The sequence below is a fragment of the Thalassophryne amazonica genome, chromosome 18, assembly GCF_902500255.1.
Source record: "Thalassophryne amazonica chromosome 18, fThaAma1.1, whole genome shotgun sequence".
Classification (NCBI taxonomy): Eukaryota; Metazoa; Chordata; class Actinopteri; order Batrachoidiformes; family Batrachoididae; genus Thalassophryne; species Thalassophryne amazonica.
In genome coordinates, this window is record NC_047120.1 from 61177956 (window position 1) to 61199408 (window position 21453).

General features: G+C 40.1%; 1 protein-coding gene across 2 annotated transcripts; it reads left to right on the forward strand.

Moving 5' to 3' along the window:
* Nucleotides 1-27: 27 nt before the first annotated feature.
* On the forward strand, nucleotides 28-5520 carry LOC117530430 (hydroxycarboxylic acid receptor 1-like). 2 transcript variants are annotated; one of them, XM_034193312.1, is made up of 3 exons: nucleotides 28-127; nucleotides 2407-2820; nucleotides 4455-5520. In XM_034193312.1, exons 2-3 carry the CDS (start codon nucleotides 2422-2424, stop codon nucleotides 5148-5150), a joined length of 1095 nt encoding a protein of 364 aa, XP_034049203.1. In that variant the 5' UTR covers nucleotides 28-127; nucleotides 2407-2421; the 3' UTR covers nucleotides 5151-5520. The 2 variants fall into 2 exon arrangements, with proteins under 2 accessions (XP_034049203.1, XP_034049202.1); XM_034193311.1 differs by lacking the exon at nucleotides 28-127 and having other exon boundaries at nucleotides 2361-2820.
* The last annotated feature ends 15933 nt before the right edge of the window (nucleotides 5521-21453 follow it).

Sequence of the window (21453 nt, forward strand, 5' to 3'; positions counted from 1 at the left end):
ACAAGCTCGAATTGGAAACTTTTAAAAGTGTGTGTGTGTGTGTGTGTGTGTGTGTGTGTGGGTTGTAACTGACATAAACACACGTGCAAGCGTTCGTTCATCACTTCAGCAGTGTGTCAGCTGACTGGTGAGTATGACTCGTATTAATTACTCAACTCATGAGTTTTGTGAGGTCAACATGTGATAAAAATTATCAAAATATGATAAGAGATAAGGAAATAATTACATGACATGATAATCGGAGGTAAAAAAAAAAACAACTTTATAGGGGTGGGGGTGATGTAATGGAGGAATCAGAGTGAAATTTTTGGTTGTTTTTGGGAAGCAGCTACAGAAACGGTTAGTTTTTTTTTTTTTTTTTAAAGTAAACCCTTTCCGTGTGCAGTTTTGTCATCAGAGCAACACGTGTGTCATTTCAAAGGTTTCACCGTAAACAGTTTCAGAAGAGTTGATGTCAAACACGGAATGGAAGGAATGTCGGAACATTACTGTACAACATGTGAGGCTTGACACTTGCAGTCTCGGCTGTGTTTCTTTTGGCTTTCTGGCTTTGGAAGCGATGGTTGAGGGGTTAAAGCGGTGGGTTTATGACCAGAGGATCTTCAGTTCAAATTCTCCATTGACTGGAATATCACTCAGGGCCCTTGAGCAATGTCCCTAATCCCCAAGTTGCTCCTGCTGTGTAGTGAGTGCCTTGTATGGCAGCACCCTGATATCGGTGAATGTGAGGCATAAAGTAAAGCGCTTTGACCATAAGTGCAGCCCATTTTCTCCTGCTTTTTTTTTGGGGGGGGGGGTTATTTCTTGTGGATCCAGTACAGTACAATTTGGCACAAGTTTTACACCGGATGCCTTTGCTGATGTACAAGCAGAACGGAGGCACTGAACCGGGGACCGTCTGTTTAAAAGCCTACTCCACAGCTGGGAACACGACCACCTGCTCCATGCATCGCCCCCTATAGGCCATTCCCAGTTGTGTCTTGTTGTCGTTGCTGTTGTTTTGTTTGTTTTTGATCCCTCCTTGTATACAGTGAGACAGATGATAAAAAGTTAACAGTCAGATGTGACGATACGTGATGTAATCAGAGGATAAGACTTTGATTAAAGTGAAATTAAAATTTGATTTAAGATATGTTCATAAGGTAGCATACAGTAAAATAACTTTAAAAAAGAATAGATAATCTGTAACATACAAGTAACTAAGCTAAGATATAAGATGGTGAAAAACAAGAATATAGGAATATTAAATATGTACAACATAAAACTGGTATAACATGAATTCAAACCAAATCTCTATTTGTTAATTGTGATCATGAAAAATTCTGGCTGTGGTTGATTGCTGTTATTTTTATAAGATGTGAACAAATGTGTAAGTAATTTATCTTTAAATCCAACTAAGATGTTTCTTTGATTTGAAGAAATGAGGAAGTTTCAAAAGAGAAGTTGATTTCCTAACACAAACTTTCCAACAAACAGTATTTTTTTTTTTCCCTTTACATAGTTATTTGAGCTACGAGATTGTACTGATAGCAGGAAGTGGTAAAATCACAAGTCATAATTTCAATACATCCACTTGGGAAATGATTCACAATATTAATACCATCATTTTGGCATCAAAATTAATCCTATATCTTGAAAATAACCCCCCCACCCCTTGAATGTAACAAAGTATGGTCTATTTTCAAATATCTGGCTATTCCACTATGTGTAAAGTTTGTCCATGCTCTTCAAAAACTTTATAAACACAGTTCTTTCACAAAGGTTTTATTTCAGTCACACTGTGTAAATAACAGAACTTATGAGGAGGCCATGCTCTTCAAAAACTTTAAAAACATAAACCATTGTCAAAGGTTTTATCAAATTCTTTAGCCTGAGATCTTGTTTTTGGCTTGGCCATGACACTTGATTTACTACAACTTGCCATGCTGTGACTTGAAATTACATGTGTAATTGCATGATCACTGTAATAATATCAGTACTTATGTAGCTTTTGTGACTTCTCTAAAACATGTACTACCAAGTCAGGAGCATTATATATCATAAACTTGAATGCTGTGTTCAATGCAGGGCTCATCAAAACTAATCATGAAGTCAAAACAATTACATTCTAATATTTCGAAAGATGTTAAAATTACAGTATATATTGGAGTTTTCTTTTTTGCATGGGGTGGGGTTTTTTTTCATGGTAGACACCCACTTCCTGTATGAAATATCTCCCAAATTACACAATGCACAATCTCTGAAGTGGATGTAAGCATATTTGGAAAAACAAAATAAATTTTTTTTTTCTACCATTACCACCTCCTGCTAGTACTGAAGAGAAAACTTTTTATGTAAATGCCTATTATGAAGACATTTACTAATCAGTCAATGCATTTCATATTTATTCTTCACACCCAATTAAAGAACCACTTTGCCAAGATGCTCATTGAAAACTCCACCACCGTGACCTTGAACTCCACCGTCCCGGCCCCTGGAGGTCGGGGCGGCTGTCCTCCAGTCGGGATTCAGCTGGAGGGCGTCATCCTCCCTCCGGTCATCACCATTGATGTCATCCTGGGGCTGCTGGGAAACACAGTTGCTTTGTGGATCTTCTGCTTCCGGCTGAAGGCCTGGAACCCCAACAACATGTTCCTCTTCAACCTGGTTATCGCTGATTTCCTGGCTCTAGTTAGTCTGCCGCTGAGGATTGATGCCTTGCTTAAGGGCCACTGGGTGTTTGGAGACGTCTTATGTCGGCTTAACCTCTTCCTGATGTTCTCTAACCGCACAGCCAGCATCGCCCTCATGACCGTGGTGGCGGTCTACCGATACTTCAAGGTATAAGAATTATTACTTTTGTTCACGTTATGCCTTCTTCTTCTTCTTTGCCTTCTTGTCTTATTTTTCTTGTCATCTTCTTCATCTTTGTTCACTTTTATTTAAGTTAAACTCAGATCATATCTGCATGTTAAAATTTTGCAGTGTTAAATTAACACATGATCCCATTTAAAACTGTTAAATCAACACTACTGGTGTTAAATCAACTCTATCATAGTGTTCTTTCATACCAACAGAGTTGATTTAATATGATTTTTAATGGGACCATATGCACTAGCTGCATTGTTAATTTAACCCTGAAGCGACCAAGCTATTTTAGCGACTAATATGACCGAGTGGGGTTATTTATGACCCCACTGACTTTATATAGAATTTAAAATTCTTCTTCTTACTTATAAAGTTTTGAATAATCAGGTCCCATCTTATCTTAGGGACCTCATAGTACCATATCACCCCAATAGAGCGCTTTGCTCTCAGACTGCAGGCTTACTTGTAGTTCCTAGGGTTTGTAAGAGTAGAATGGGAGGCAGAGCCTTCAGCTTTCAGGCTCCTCTCCTGTGGAACCAGCTCCCAATTCAGATCAGGGAGACAGACACCCTCTCTACTTTTAAGATTAGGCTTAAAACTTTCCTTTTTGCTAAAGCTTATAGTTAGGGCTGGATCAGGTGACCCTGAACCATCCCTTAGTTATGCTGCTATAGACTTAGACTGCTGGGGGGTTCCCATGATGCACTGAGTGTTTCTTTCTCTTTTTGCTCTGTATTCACCACTCTGCATTTAATCATTAGTGATCGATCTCTGCTCCCCTCCACAGCATGTCTTTTTTCCTGGTTCTCTCCCTCAGCCCCAACCAGTCCCAGCAGAAGACTGCCCCTCCCTGAGCCTGGTTCTGCTGGAGGTTTCTTCCTGTTAAAAGGGAGTTTTTCCTTCCCACTGTCGCCAAGTGCTTGCTCACAGGGGTCGTTTTGACCGTTGGGGTTTTTACGTAATTATTGTATGGCCTTGCCTTACAATATAAAGCGCCTTGGGGCAACTGTTTGTTGTGATTTGGCGCTATATAAATAAAATTGATTGATTGATTGATATTGGAATACTTCTATATCAATGATTGTTTTAGGGTTCTTCATATTTATTTCACTCTCTAATATTTTTGTCCATCATCCTTTTTGTCTGCACTCTGGGCATCAAGACTCAGTCTCAATGCTTGTGCAGATGTAAATCTTGCTATTCTAAGTTTGTTGGCCATGCTTCCTTGCAAAACAGTAAAATGTAAGGATTAGAGTTGGCAAATTATAATACCGTCTGAAGCTATGATGTAAAAAATCTAACAGATCTTCCTGAAGTCATAAGTGACCCCCGCACCAGTTTGGATTATACTTACCTCACGGATCGACCGATCCTTGCAAAATTCTATGAACAAATGCAGGACAAAGAGATTGACAAATTCATGGTAGGAAACTTTTTTATGATTAAAATGAGAAAAATGGTGCATAAAAATATATGCTCAGGGCCATAAATGACCCCACTTGGTCACATGAGGGCTAACACTGCAAAATATACTGTCTGCCAATCTGCTTTTTGACACCATACTGCTCCAAAGTGAGCACGCTAATCAGTTTCCTCTGTAATTCCAGGTGGTGCATCCTCATCACCGCTTCAACCGTATAACTCGGAGGCAGGCTGTGTATGTGTCCATGTTTGTCTGGGTGTTGGTGATCAGTCCACGGATTCCCATGTTGGCATACAGCCACATTAAGGGCAGCGGCACCAACACCCAGTGCTTCTTCTTCACTTCTTACAAAGAGGCATCACAGGCCATCATTATCCTGGTCGGTATGCACCGCATCCTGACGGTGTTTGAGTTTTTCATCCCGATGGCCATGCTGCTGTTCTGCTCCATCCGGATCTCTAGATTCCTGAAGGGTCGACAGATGGGCAATCCTAAGAAGATCCGAAAGGCCATGCGGGTGTGTATAGCCATTGTTACAGTGTTTATGGTGTGCTTTTTACCCACCACGCTGACCACCATCGGGCTGTGGGTAAACCGCTCATACTATCCGTGGGACTGCAAATCCTTCTACATTCTCACCCAGCTCACCATCGTGTCTTTGGGCCTGAACTTCCTGAACTCAGCATTAGATCCCATCGTTTACATTTTTTCCAGTGCCATGTTCAGGAAGGCCCTGTGCAGCGCTTTACCGCGCGTCCTTCGCTGTGGAAAGGACGCAAAGGCCGATGAATCCTCTACGTCGACATCTGGAACTCAGTCAACCTCGCAACATGAACTGAAATCCATGACGGCTGACAGAGGGAGTGAAGATCTAGAATAAACTTCTCCGGGACTGTAATAATGATAACAGAAGCACATTCATCTGTCTTGTTCTTTGCAAACAAAGACAGCATTTAAATACGTTGGCTAACGCTGGGTTTTTCTATGTTAGCAAATGCTTTGAGTACCAGACATGTCATAAAGGGCTAGATCAGAGTTTAGTTGTTACATTTATGTTTGCTTAAGGGAAATAAAAATACACTTTGGAAACAGCAACATTTTTATGGCATTAACTGGATTTATCAGTGATGATAGAAACCATGAGATAAATGATCCATGTTGTGAATCTTGACAGCTTTCCAAGATGAGAAAAAGACAAAACAAATAAACAAACAAACAAAAAACCCAAGAAAAAAAAGAACATGTCCAGACATGGGGCCAAATACAAAAGTATTTGTATTTGAAAATACTTAAATACATTTTTCGGAGTATTTGTATTTGTATTTTTTGATTTTGAATTCAAAGTATTTGTATTTGTATTTGTATTTCAAATACATCACCGATCCCAAGTATTTCCAAATACTTTTTCAAATACTTTTCAAACTTGAGAATCTCTGTGACACCGTGTTGAATATAGATTGTGATAGTTTGATTATTGCCTGTGATATTATAATAGTGAATTTGTGATAAAACATTCAATCCTTTACTTATCACTTGGTCATGCTATTTTCACAATAAATTGTTACCGGTTTATCAGTTTTTGTGTTGATTTGTTGTTTATAGTTCATAGAAAGTATTTGTATTTGAAATACTCAAAATATAAAGTATTTGTATTTGAAAAAGTACAAAGTATTTGTATTTGGAATTCGAAAATCTAAAGTATTTGTATTTAAATACAATGCAAAGTATTTGACCCCATGTCTGAACATGTCATCGGCATACAGAGACACTCTGTTGGATTCTAGTAGTAATGCTAAAGCAAAGAGTACTTGGAGAGAGACCACATCCCTGCTTATCACATAAAGTAGAACTTCACAATTTTTTCGTAAATTGTCTGCAAATTTAAAATGTGTGCACAACAGGACAAATATCTCACTGCAACTGTGATGCTCATTGTTGCTGTTGTCCATTCGGCTGCTCCCATTTTGTTTGGGGTCGCCACAGCGGATATGCAGCCAGATCTGCACTGGTACTTGGCACAAGTTAACATGGTGATTTCTTCCTATATCTCTAGAGGGCGCTATGCAAAACCTACACACTTACAGTTTAGTGCATTTATTTCACTCTACATTTGTTTGAAGTTTAGAAAATAAATGAGGTTTTACAGGACGTCGGGTTGGTCCCAGTTGGATTGTACTGTTTTAAATATTTCTATGTATAATATTAGAGAGCAGAAAAATTCAAACAAGGACATTAAATAATGGAAATACCTTTTGACTTTTTTGTGTTATCCTTTAAATTACATTATAAATGTATTATATGTATTATATATGTGTGTGCTTGTGTGGAAACACTGGACGAGTTTTGATCTGCATCAGGTGAATAAACACTGTAGAAACACAGTCCATTTAAAATTGTCATTATTTTCTTTGACATCTTTCACTTTCTGCCTCCAGCTGAAGGATCAGAAACTTTATGGAGCCTTTAGAAGACCAAGAAAGTTATGTGTGTTTGTCTGTATGTAAGAAGGACTAAATGTCTGCTGTTGATGAAGAAGAACCCATTTAAACTGGGGTGGGAGATTTAAAAATAAATACATAAATAAAAGCCTTTTGCAACTAGTATTTTGCTCGGGGAGGGTTGTGATGTGCCTCAGCTGTGGAAGGTCTCCAGGTGAACTTAATGAGTCGAATTAAGTTAGTTATAAAGAGGGCGTGGCAGCCTCTTAAGGTTTGTAGTAGTCTTTCCTTGGTTTGGTTCTAACATGTTTCTGGGGTTCCTGATGAGGTTGGTTCCGCCCCCCTGCATGTACCAGGTTGTCAACTAAAGGTGATACTGCTAATTGTCTTGATTACTGCTGCAGAGTTTGTTGGAGCTGTCTGCTGTTGGTCACCTGTGGTCTCTGTGTCCCTCTAACAAAAGGTAAATCCAAACTGTTCTACACTGTTACAGGAGATCAGATTTTTATTTAGAACTCAATCTCAGATGGTTTCATCTGTTAACCTAAGTTGCACCATTTTCCAACTTGTATGGAAATTCTATGGCTGTAAAAACCAGCCTGAGGTGAGTGTCTGGGTTCCTGCTGTCTAAGGCACGCCCACTGAGAGCTATAGTACTGGACATGCTTGCTCATTTTAAATGATGCAAGTTTTTTAAAATGTCTTTATTCAACGTATGGCTGCCTCATCCCATGAGCTACCAGCTGATGAGGTGGAATAACAATTTGTCAACCTGGGTTTGGTTTGCGGTTATGCTACCAATCTAGTGGCCACTGTGAAATGACACAAAAACTCAATACTTGCTTCTGTATTAAAAAACAAGGTTCTCTTATTCCTTAAGTGATGACACTAAACTGGCTTGTGTGGTTTAAACTGTTAATTGTGCAACTGTCATGTTGCTTTAACTGTCATGTTGTCTTAGACTAACTGTTGAAATATTTCCAGCTTCCCTCAGAGGTTATAGATGGAACTGATATGGTTCTCATGTCAGTGTAGCAGTGCTCCACAAAGCCTTCAAGGTGGTGCTTGGTTTGAGGGGGTGTGGGTGGGTTTATTACGTCTGCCAAGGACATAATAAAATCATCTGCATTTATTTGTCTGAGTGGGGTTACATCAAAACTACTGCATAGATTTTGATGAAATTTTCACCACAGATAAAGATTCACTTTATATAGGCTTTGAAGGATTACATCAAAACTGCTTCTTGGATTCTCACCAAATTTGCACCACAGATATTGGGGCATGGAAGACTCCACTGACTTTTGGAGGTGATCCAGATTGGTGGATGTCACAGATCTGATTGTTTTATATACAACGTGAAGGTTTAATAGTAGTTTTGCTTGACTCTCTCCAGATCATGGACATCCAGATGTGACCTCGAAGAACTCTACTGATGGCTCCTTTTTGTCAAACCTGTCTAAAAGCTTCAATCATCCACTGATATCCCTGCAATATGAACGAGGTGCTGAAGATCAAAAGTCCAGTGTGGCTACTGGCCACTTGCCAAGTTATGCCACATATAAATTGCTTGGCAAGCAAGATGGCAGCAGTCTCAATCAAACTGCTTACAAATCCTCAACTTCTCTTGAAGACTCAAGCCTGGATCAAAGCATTGTTTCTGCCAGTGCTCATGTGTTTCCTCGCTCACTTGCTAATCCAGATGTGAAGTTGCCAGACTCCTTTGTGCAGCCCAAACCCCATGCCGTCTCAAGTACTGATGCTACAGGCTTAAGTCTTGGTGTTCCCTCTGAGATCCCAGTCCCTGCCCCAAGTGTCCTGCGCTCTGGATTGAGTTATGAAGTGCCACATGAGTCCATTCACCCTTGGCTTTTAAATGAGTACCCAAGTGGACTGCCTACCAGTTTGCACTATGAGGCTCCAAGCTATGTCCTTCCCCCTCATGGAAATGGTGAAGAGAGTGGCTTCCCTGTTGGTTCACACTATGGAACTGTAAACTATGTACGTCCCCCTTGGGTCATAAATGGGGATAGAAGTAGCTTGCCTGTTTCACAATATAAAGGTCCAGGTTATGGGCTTCTCCCACTGTCAACAAACTGGGATCAGAGTGGCTTGCCTATTGGGTCACATGATGGTGTTCCAGATCGTGCCCCTTCATCTGAGTTTACAAACAAGGCTCAAAGTGGCTTCACTGATGGGTACCACCATAGCGTTCTAGACTTTGAACTTCCCCCTCAGATCACAAATAAGTATCAAAGTAGCTTGCCTGGTAGCACACACTATAGCATTCCAGACCATGCACCTGAAAAAAGGGAAGACAGTTGGTGGGCTCTTGGGTCACAATATGACATTCCAGATTACACCCATCCCCTTCTCTTTGCAAGCAGGGACTCTGTTAATCTGGGTTCTGGCTCAAGATATAGAGGTACATACTCTGGCTTTCCCAACATGCTTTCTGGATCAAATTATGATATTCCAGACTACATGTTCCCAGATGAGGATGTGCTTGCCAAGCCATTTGCTGAGGGCTATGGCACTACAGACTCTGACTTTCCTCCTCAGCTTTTGAACAGGGCCCAAAGTGCTGTAGGTTCTGACTCCAGATTTAGTTATGTTCCTGTTGATGGCACTGGCACCACCTTAAGGTGGTCTCATCGTGGGGATACCCTTCCTGGTGCAATGGCTCTCTCCTTGGGGAACTCTGAAGGTGTTGATTCAAATAAGGTGTACTCTAATCCAGGTGAGGCATTGCAGCCTAGCTCACCTTCACCTGGAAGGGAACTAGTCTCCAGCAGTTGGACATTTCAAAAGAGCTCAAGTGTTCCAGAGCAATACCAGTCATCCTACATAGTCCAGTCAAAGAATGGTTTTCAGCGAGAAAAGGTGCTCTTCTCCAAAACTAAATACTCCCCAGATCTGCTACAACCACCTTCCAAGACAAAGAATCACTTGGTGCCTGGTTCTTACAGGTTAGAATCGAAACGTTCTTCAGTAGACTTCTAAAGCCTGACACTGGGTTCCTCCTGCCGGAACAAAAGTACAATAAAGATCTTGAACAACATCTGAGCTGTGTGTTTACTAGATATAATATTGAATGTGAGTTAAACAAAAATGAACCACTTCTGTGACTCCAACTTCAAACTGTTAACTGAAATGTGTCAGCTTTAAAGATAAAAACTTCAAGTTGGCAGTTAGTCAAAATGTGTGAAACTTGTCTCAGCAATCTACAATGTACCAAGTGAATACAGTTCTGAAATTCAAAAGGTTGAATTCAGTTTAAGCAATTAAGTCTGGTTTATCTGAATTCTAAGTTGGCCTGAAAATTAAAAGGTTAAATCTGGTTTCACTTTTCAAAATCTGAAAGTTTCTTTAAGCCATTTTAATAAGAGTTTAATTTGGATCTTTAAAATGCGTATTTGCAGCCTATATATTTTTAAAGAACAGTTTGTCTGGGTTGTTGAATGTAACTTTACATTCATTTTAAAGCAGTTTCCATCCGCACAAATTTTCTGTTGAACTGAAATAATCACTTGCAATCATTTTGCTACAGGGGTTAAGTTTGACCTCTAGTGGACAAATAATGATGGTGCAACAAAAGACCCAAAAGTAAATTTCTAATTCAAACAAATCTGTAAAATCAGCCTGTTTCCTGCCTCTCAAATTTTATTTTATTTTTTTAAGATATTGTATAGCTGTATACACTTTAGTCATCAGTGGTTCTGAACTTTGGGTAATCCCTGAAGGAACAGCCGGATACAAGCAGTAGAAACGAGCTCCTCCAAAGAGGCTTACGCTTGAGGACAAGGTGAGCATTTCAAATTTGGAAGGGCCTCTGAGTAGAGCTGCTGTTTTTCCGCATTATAAGGAGCCAGTTGAGATGGTTCGGACGTGGCGAGGATGCCTCCTGGTAATCTTCCTACAGAGGTCTTCCGGGCATGTTCAATTGGGGGACCTCCAGAGTTAGATGTACCCCAGCAAAGACCCAGGACACTGAGATATTTCCCAGCTGGCTTGGGAATGCCTTGTGATTCCTCCAGGAAGAGTTGGAGAACTTGGCTGCAGATAGGGAAGTGTAGCGACGAGCTGCTCCAGTCTATGCTACTGAGACCTGGATAAGCAGCAGAAAGTGAACAAATAATGGCTGGGTTTTTATTTAAACCAAGAATGACTGATCCATTAACTTCTGTTTATCTGGGTTGTGGTGACAGTAGACCAAGCAGTACAGCTTCTACTTCCTGATCCTTGGCCAAGCCCTCTAGATCTTCCTGGGGATCCCAAGGTGTTCTCAAAGCAGTTGGGGAAATATACTCCCTCCTGCATATCCTGGTTTCCCTGGGAACTCCTCCCAGTGTTGTGGACACGCCTACAAACCCCCAGCTTTGGGCTAATGGTACCACTGCCTTATGGTTGGCTCTGGTGAGGTGAAGGCTGAGGTTGTCAACTCTAACAAAAAATTTGGAGCGGTGTCCTATTAAGCCTTTGGATGGCCTGCTCACCACCAGCAGTCACTCCTGCATTTGAGGTGTCACCAAGTGTACTCTGGTTGATCCTCTCCCTTGGATGATGTGGCGAGGGCCTGGGGATCTTGATTGGGCAGCCCTTGATGTCCGCAGTCAAAGGATTCCTGAACAGATCACTCCGGTGTCACTATTGATGACAACAGGAAGTGGCACACACCAGTCACTGCAGCTGAGCATACTCCTTAGAGTGGGAGTCCACAGGCACTTCCGGAAGTGCTCAACATCTACCAACACCCAGGAGTGCTTCTCCATCCTCTCTCGAGACTGAAGGTTGCCAGCATGGTTTATTTTGAAAGGTTTCCATTTGTTTCATAGCTATATTATGAAAATTTGAAATTTCCACCACATTGTCTTTATACTTTTTCTACAATGATTCCGACTTTCTTGCATTTGGTTTAATTACCAGAATTTTGTTGACTGGTTTTATTCTACAGTTACGTTTAGCTGCAATTTAAGTTTCGTTTCAGTATTTTATCAATCCGACCGTTTTTAATTTTGTCTGGTCAGTAATCCCCCCCTCCCTCCCAAAAAGCTTTATTGAATAACCAATAGACAAATTGCAGAAAAATAAAATACACAAATTAGGGGTTTTGACATGATATAAAATGTGGTTACATACATTACTTAAAAAAAAACAAAACAAAAAAAAAAACTATACATATTAACGGTTTCAATGCTTTTGGTAACAGTTTGCTCTCGTGCTTTAATGTGCATTGTTTTTTCCCCCCCAATATATATTTATTTAAAGCCAATGAAAATGAGTTTTCTTGGTTCTGCTTCTGAATACAAAATCTGCCACATTAAGAAACTAGTTATCATTTTTTTTTAAATGCTTGAGAAGTTTTTGTCTTTTTAATATATCCAATTTGGAGTTTCTACTATACAATAAAATGTTATGGATTCTTTAGCTATAGCAGAGAATTCAGTACATTTTTAATACATTTATTTGTGATACATAATTTGAAAGGTAACAGCCATGTGTTTCTGTAACAGTTTCAGTTTGTATTTATTTTTATTAAGTTTAATAACCAATAGACAAATTGCAGAAAAATAAAATACACAAATTAGGGGTTTTGACATGATATAAAATGTGGTTACATACATTACTTAAAAAAAACAAACAAAAAAAAAAAACTATACATATTAACGGTTTCAATGCTTTTGGTAACAGTTTGCTCTCGTGCTTTAATGTGCATTGTTTTCCCCCCCCCCCAATATATATTTATTTAAAGCCAATGAAAATGAGTTTTCTTGGTTCTGCTTCTGAATACAAAATCTGCCACATTAAGAAACTAGTTTTTTTTTTTTTTAAATGCTTGAGAAGTTTTTGTCTTTTTAATATATCCAATTTGGAGTTTCTACTATACAATAAAATGTTATGGATTCTTTAGCTATAGCAGAGAATTCAGTACATTTTTAATACATTTATTTGTGATACATAATTTGAAAGGTAACAGCCATGTGTTTCTGTAACAGTTTCAGTTTGTATTTATTTTTATTAAGTTTAATATTTTGTCCGGTCAGTGAAGGGTTATGTTTACAGCGGGCTGATGACGTCACAGTCAGCTGTGTCTCGGGCACGCGCGTGCAGTGTGAATGATTCAGCAGAGGCTCGCGCAGTGGAAGCGTTTCAGGACAAAAAAAAATGCGTTTATTTGATAATTCAGGACAAAAACAGACGGATGTGAATCGTACATAGGCGAGTTTGTCGTCGTATCGTGGTTTTATTTTGTCGTACTGCAGCTCGTGACCTCCAGCGGTGCATTTGTAATCGTTTTTGACGTTTTATTTGTTCACAAAGTGACAGCTGCTTCCGTTTCCGCCTTCTGGCTCCGGATGCCGCCAGGTGAGTCCAAATTCACTGAAACGTTCTCTGCAGACTTCCGGAAGTGACAGTGAGTCAAACAGGTTTGGTTCATTAAATCATCTCACTGCTACACTTTGGTTCTGGTTCTGTCTTGTTCTCTGCTCCAGCACTGTCTTATGGTTCTCCTGGTTCTGTCCTCCAGCTCTGGCTTCTGGTTCTACAGGGTTCTCTGCTCTGGCTTCTGGTTCTACAGGGTTCTCTCCTCTGGCTTCTGGTTCTATGTGGTTCTCTCCTCCGGCTCTGGTTTTTGGTTTTACGTGGTTCTCTCCTCCGGCTCTGGTTTTTGGTTTTACGTGGTTCTCTCCTCCGGCTCTGGTTTTTGGTTCACTCATCCAGCCCTGGCTTTTGGTTCCCTCATGTAGTTCTGGCTTCTGGTTCTCCTGGTTCTGTCCTCCAGCTTTGTCTTTTGGTTCTCTCATCCAACTCTGGCTTTTGGTTCTACAGGGTTCTCTCCTGGGGCTCTAGCTTTTGGTTCCCTCATCTATTTCTGGCATTTGGTACTACGGGTTTCTTTCCTCTAGCTCTGGCTTCTGGTTCTCCTGGTTCTGTCCTCCAGCTTTGTCTTTTGGTTCCCTCATCCAGCTCTGGCTTTTGGTTCTACAGGGTTCCCTCATCCAGCTCTGGCTTTTGGTTCTACAGGGTTCTGTCCTCGGGCTCTGGCTTTGGTTCCCTCATGTAGTTCTGGCTTATGGTTCTCCTGGTTCTGTCCTCCATCTTTGTCTTTTGGTTCCCTCATCTAGCTCTGGCCTTTGGTACTACAGGATTCTCTCCTCCAGCTCTGGGTTAAAGTATCGATACACACCGTTTTAAAAATACTGCTTTGATACTAGTATCACTGCAAACCAAATGATATGCAGCGCTGCTAGCAATCTTTCCTTTTAATGAGCTTGCTTGCTGATTCTTTTCTTCTGTTTATGGCTCTGCTGTGCGAGTCATCCCTCATTTACTTTCTTTTCAGTTATCAGTTCATAAGAAGCTTTTGAAAGGTCACAGAGGAGATTAAATGTTGCATAAGGTTTAAACCTGATTCTTGTTTCTGTGGGCCGGTGGTGTGATTTGGCAGCGCTGTTTAACTGAATTATCAACCAACAGGAAAAAAAAAAAACTGTATAAATAATTTTAAATTGTAACTGACTGGACATCCTGTTTCTCTTCATGGTGGATTTTCCCTCCTTAAAAAAAAATACTACTGTATGCAACATTTTTACTTTCATTTACAGTTTGGGAGTCATTATAATCGCTAAATAACTTGTTTTGGGGAGAATGGGGGTATCCTGTAGCAGAAAGCCAGCCTTGCTACTTTACAGGAGCTGACCCGGTGTAGCAGACTGAACGGTCCACCCCTAAAAATCGGTCCACCTTTTGCATCTGCGCATGCGTCATTTCGGACCACAGCAGCACGTCTCAGACGGAGTCTCGTCACCCAAAGCAATCAAATGGATTAATGGGATTATTAACCATCAGATGATGAAGGTAAAACTTCTTAAATAATTCTAAAGTCAGTTTTAAGCAGAAAAAAAGGTGAAATTCTGTGATGCTTTGAAATGTCCGATGTGCAGTGAATGCATCCACTAGCAGTTCATTTAGCTGTGGCACTCTGATCGCGTCTGCCGCCTTTTATGCTGAAATAATGCTGAATTTATGTGGAAATGATTGTTGTACAAAAGCTTCAGATATGTCGCTGTGATAAATGATGACTGGTGGGCAGCTTGAAGCAGAAACGAGGTGTTAATCCGTGAACCGCATCATTGGGGGGACCGAGTTTAGGGGGTCCATTTGGTCGGCGACACCAGTGTCCTTTAAACGAGCTTTATGATGTACTCCCGAGCTGTAGGGGGAGCTCTAAGAAGAATGTGACCAAATAAAAAACAGATGAAACGGCGAAAAACCAGAGTTGCATAGTTCCTCTTTAAGGCTACCGTTTTGTATATGTCACTTGCTAGCTACATTAGGAAACAAAAGTGCTTTAACAGTGATAGTAAAGTTTGTACAGTCAGTTTTGGGTGTACGAGAGCTGTCAAAGTATAGGTCCTTTTTATTTTTTTCAAAAACTATATGGATTTCATTCATATGTTTTTACTTCAGACATGCTTGAACCCTCGTGCGCATGCGTGAGTTTTTCCACGCCTGTCGGTGACGTCATTCACCTGTGAGCACTCCTTGTGGGAGGAGTCGTCCAGCCCCTCGTCGGAATTCCTTTGTCTGAGAAGTTGCTGAGAGATCGGCGCTTTGTTTGATCAAAATTTTTTTCTAAACCTGTGAGGCACATCGAAGTGGACATGGTTCGAAAAATTAAGCTGGTTTTCGGTGAAAAATTTAACGGTTGATGAGAGATTTTGAGGTGATATTGTCGCTTTAAGGACTTCCCACGGAGCGGGACGTCGCGCAGGGCTCTCAGGCGCCGTCATCAGCCTGTTTCAAGCTGAAAACCTCCACTTTTCAGGCTCTTGATCCAGGACATCGTGAGAGAACAGAGAAGTTTCAGAAGTTGGTTTCAGCATTTTATCCGGAAATTCCACTGTTAAAGGAGATTTTTTTAATGAAAGACGTGTGGACGGGTCTGTGCGTCGGGATGCAGCCGGCGCGGTGCGGCGGCACAGGAAAAACACCTCCTTGTTGATTACCATTTGTAAAATCCAGGCGGCTTTTGACGGCTTTCAGTGGAGTGAGTATATGAGAAATTGTTTAACAGCTGGACATGTTCCAACTTGTCCTTAAGGCTTCCAACAGAGGTGTTTTTCCTGTAGCGGAGTGTCGCGGCGGCTGCGAGCCGACGCTGCAATCCGTCCGCACGTCTTTCATTAAAAAAATCTCCTTTAACAGTGGAATATCTGGATAAAATGCTGAAACCGACTTCTTCTGAAACTTCTCTGTTCTCTCACGACGTCCTGGATCAATAGAGCAGACCTCGACAGACCTCATATATCAAAGAGAAAGTGGTTGACAGCATTCTTAAGCCCCTTTTAACTGGCTTTACACCAGATGTGAGTTTTGTCAGTTTATACTGGATTCAAATGGGCTAATTTGAATATCTGACTGTTGTTAGAAGCCAGCTGAATTTTGTTGAAATGGAGTTTGAAGATTTCTGAGAAACAGGTTTTTTCTGAAATGATTAACTGTTAAAACAGTCATTACTTGTAGCACTAATAGTTTAGTTTCTTTTCACTCTCCTCGTTACCTCACCACTCGATTACTGTCTTTTTGTCCTTCTGTTACAGCGTATCGTTTTCTGTCTCCTCGACTGTGCAGCTTTTGTTTTTTCCTCCTTGACCACATCAGATATGTGACATAGAGCTGATGTGCTGACAGGAAATGTTTGTGGCTCTTAAATCTCTCTCTCTGCTCTGAGTTTAATGAGCAGAATGTCTGCAGGCATTCTCGCTCAAATCAAATGGTTTACATCTTCAGTCTGAATCATCCACTCTTAAAATAGTAGCGTCAAACACAGTAGTTGCAGGTTTCATGTTTGTGCCCTGAATGGTTTTTATTTATTTTATTTTTTGGTTTAAATGCAGACTTCTTACTAAAGTTTATATCGTATAACAGATTCCACCACATATCAAGGTGGATCCAAATAAAGGCACAGAACCGGGACATTTTACAATAAATATTTAACATCACCGGATTGACAGACATTGGATCTTTGGGTCTTGAGTTTCTTGCCAGTTTAAACGGGCGTCATATAATATGAATGCGAACAGACAGTACTGACCCCATTTGGTCTGGTGTGTTGTAGCAGGACATTTTGGTCGTTACTTGGCTGTTATGGTTTCTGCTGGATTTGTGGGTCTGTTTTGGGTTGCGGATTAGCAGGTGGAGTTGGTGTGTTTAGACATCAGCAGCAAAAAGAACTGCATTGTGGGTCGCTTGCGGTGTTGTGACCCCGCCCTCAGCGCTGCACATAGGGCGATGTGCCAGGTTGTCATGACGGTGGGGGGGGGATAAAGGGAACTGCTGCAAAAGAACCTGCAGGCTGTCTTCACGAAGGTCATGTGACTCACATGAGGCGGTCTGATGACTGTGATAATTCCGTTTCATCTCTTGTCATGTTTGACTGTTTAGAAATAATAGCAAAAACCTGTTGGGTTTGTGGTTGTGTATTTTATTTTTGTTAAATCGAATGTGCATATTAACATTTTTAACATTTCATTTAAATCAAATCAATTTTATTTATATATAAAAAAAATGATCAAGAATACCAGCAAAACATAAGGCCCTTCAGCTTCTCCATTTTTCACCCAGGGTCACCACAGCAGATCCAAGGTGGATCTGTGGATACGTGTTCATTTCAATCAATCAATTCAATCAATTTTATTTATATAGCGCCAAATCACAACAAACAGTTGCCCCAAGGCGCCTTATATTGTAAGGCAAGGCCATACAATAATTATGGAAAAACCCCAACGGTCAAAACGACCCCCTGTGATCAAGCACTTGGCAACAGTGGGAAGGAAAAACTCCCTTTTAACAGGAAGAAACCTCCAGCAGAACCAGGCTCAGAAACAGCCTGGTTCTGTTTAGAAACAGAAGTTTGTGATTGGTACAGGTTGATTTAAAAAAACAAAACAAAACAAATGTTTCAGTGCTAATTTAAACATTGAGTGTTTACTCAAATTATGAAGATCTGCACCTCTGTTGTCTACTTAATATTGTTTCACCAGTACAGAGATCTTGGATTCATTAATGTTAAATTGAGGTGAAAAACATTTTTTTTTTCCTTTTTTTTTCTATGGTTACAGGACCATTATTTCTTTCTAAGTGGCACAGGATATTGGGGAACTATAAGTCTGTGTACTCTGACAGCATTTGTCTCAAAGTGAACCAGAATGAATGTCGGCATCATGATTAATTTCAGAACATTCTGGGACCGGTTTCTCCGAAAAGCCATTTTTGCCCTTTGGCAGCTTTCCTCTGGACCTTCATTCACGGAAAGTTCATTACTCATTCTGCTTCCTGTGTTCCTGATGTACATAAAGCAGTGTGTATGTGTGCTGTGCCCCCCCCCCCCCAAACAGACATTTATATTAGATTCAGTAAAGTGTCAGTGCAGTAATTAAATTTCGTGCATGATCAGTTAACCTATTTTAGTAGCACTTTGGCATTGAAAGCATCATTAATGAAATTACTGGGGAGGTGATGGTGTAGTAGTGGTTCAGTGTTGGGCTTCAGCCCAGAGAATCCTCAGTTCAAGACCCAGCCAGACCGGAAAATCACTAAGTTTCCTTGGGCAAGGTCCTTAATCCCCTAGTTGCTTCCAGTGTGTGTGAATGTGAGGCATCATTATAAAGCACTTTGTGCTTCTGATGCAGATGGAAAAGCGCTGCATAAATGCAGACAATTTACTGCAGATGAAGCAGGTTTTCAATATGGTGATGAAATGACAGCGTAGAAGGTGTGGAGGAGATGGAGGTTCTGTTACTCTAAAAATATCTCTGTCCTCACTGTGGAGAGACTGAAACCTGGGCCACAGGGGTAGAACGAGGGCGTGATGGAGAGAAAAGGAAAAGATGTAGACAGATCAGGTTGAGGTTTATTGTTTAATTATAACGCCTTCTGTGAGGTGCATACTGCTCGCAGTACCCGTAATCCTCTGCTGCTCAGGGTTGGGTCAAATTACTGACTCATTCGTGATGAACAGCATCAGAGGACAAAGGGTTGTCAGTTCTGCTGCAGTTTGAAGCCTTCAGGGTGAAATTATGAAACAGTTAAAGTCTGATAACATGTAGCTTGGACAAGGGTTTCAATAAACTATTTTGTACCTGCAGGTACACTGATATTTAATGCATTTTATTTGTTCACTGTGACATTGTACACCTACAAGGGCACTCGCCAGAGTGGATACCTTTGCTGAGGTCCAGAAGTCCTTCCTCTATATGTCTTATTTCATTTTTTGTACTCTTTTGATTGAGAGGGTTATTTAGTCTTTTGTCTTCCCTCAATCATAGATTCTCTTGTCTCGGTCATTGTTCCTGATCACTAATTTTTGATTCTGATCACATGGTGATTTGTAAGATGACTTGGGCAGGTGAAGAAGAGGAAGCAAGTGAGGAGCGCAGTGTAGCGAGGTGAGCATGTGACCAAAGAATCCTCAGTTCGACTCCGGACCTTGGTGACAGGAAAATCACTAAGGTTCCATGGGCAAGGTCATTAAATCCAGAGTTGGTCTCTGTGTGCAGTTTTAGCATCTGCATGGCTGGTGCTTGAGTGTGTGTGTGAGAGTGAATGAATGGAACAGGAACGAGTTGATAAGGTTCCTGCTGGGTTATTGAGCAATAATGGAATATGAGCCTGCTGCTGTTGTAGTTGAATATTCTCACATACTTGGGTGATTCTTTAACTACGGGCACTATTGGCCTTGTAAATGTAATTCTTCCGCCACACCATTGCCTTACAATATAAAGCGCCTTGGGGCAACTGTTTGTTGTGATTTGGCGCTATATACATGTGCTCTGATTTCACTGTGTTGATCTCCATAGAAACTACCCAAACAATCTTTCATACAAACTGTTTAGGGACTTACAGTGTTGTGGTGGAAATTACGGCAATAGTGTGGGACAACATTTTGTTTAAAAAAATCACAACAGTTGTATGACATTGAATACCCCAATTATGTTTTGATTATTTTACTGATATTTTTATTGATATTTTAAAACATTAGAAAAAACGTTTTCTTTACAATTCATTTTTATCATTGAAGATCAAAAGTCCTGGGTGTGGGACAAGCACAAAACAGCAATATTTGCATATAATGATGCTGAAAAAGGTGAAAAAGTCATCATAGACCTACTAGAACAAATTTCTTAACACACTTTCATTGTAAAGGATAACTATAAAAGTGTGAAATGTCCCCTTTTTTCTGTTTTTCATACAATATGATCAAAGGACATAAGTGCCCGTAGTCTAAGAATCACCCACTTACAACTTAGCTTACAAATAATTCTGATAAATGCCAATCAGAAAACCACCCAAGATTGGAAGTGTTTGTGTTTTGTTCAGTTTTACACACAGAAGTTTGGAACCGTCTGTTCTGCTTGGTTTTTTTTTTTTTTTTATTTATACTGAACAAAATGGCACCATCACAAGCATAAAAGATTCCATACTTCACATGGCTGGAATTTATTTTTGCTTAAGTGTTGTTTTTAAAAGCTTATGATGGACTGTCGACTTGGTGTCTTGAGGCATTTTTCCTTTCTGACAAACTTTATATCTGTAGAACAATGAGGATGCATGGACAAAAATGTTGCATGTAGAGTGAGTAACATATACTGTTAACAAATATTAAAATGAACAGCTGTCAAATGAGTATAGTGCATCAAAAGGAGGTGGGGGGTTGAAATGTTACAAAGTAAGTATTCAAGATGACTTTGTTGATGGAGAAAATATTAAATATTTTAATTTACTGTTTATTCAAATGATCAAGCCAAATTGTGAAATGTTCTTTGGTCCCAGTTTTTCACAGTTGAGGATTTTCTGTTTTTCTCACTTTTGCTGTTTCAAGTTTCACTTTATTTGTCCTTAAAAAGGAAATTTAGTGTGCAGCACAATGTCCAAACACATGTACAACATAGCAACAACAGATGCACACACCAGCTTACAGTGTTATAAACTTGTCAGAAAACTGAATAGTTTAGTGAAATACATGAGTTTCACCACTGGTATATCTGTATGTTGTAGTTAAAAAAAATAAAAAATAAAAAAATAAAATTCCATTTTATTGACCGTCTCAATGAGCTTCAAGCTATATTTCAAACAAAAGCAAAACAATTGTAAAAGCAACAACCACAACAATTTGTAATTGGAAAGAATATGAAAATAAATTTAAAGCTTGAGATTTCACAGAATGTTTTGCGAAAAGGTGATTTAAATTTAAACGGTCGTGGAGGAAGAGGAGGAGTCAGAGTTTAATGGGAGGAGCTGAGTAAACAGGGTTAGGAACGTGAGAAGAGCTAATATAGACATGAACTTTTCTCTCGATCTCACATTTTGAAATGATTCTGCAGACACTAAACAAAAACTTATTTCATTATTTGAATGACATCACAGTTTAGCTGTTTGTAATTAATCGGCTGGAGTGTCATTAACTCAAACGAGCTCGCAGCGAGTGTCACGGTGTGTCAGAAAGTTAGCACACGTGCCCCATTAGCCGATTTAACAAAGAGCAAGTTACACGTGTGCGCTTTTCTTATCTCAAAAATGACTTTACAGTTCCACTTCCTTTGGTGTTTCAGCCAAAATGATAAAAGAAAATAGTTGTAGAGGGTGTCACATAACTGAGGACGGTGACGAAAGAGCTACTGAACAGGTCAGACATGCTCAAGAGCCTTTTCAGGTTGTTTTCATCAAAAATGAACCTAAGAAAAA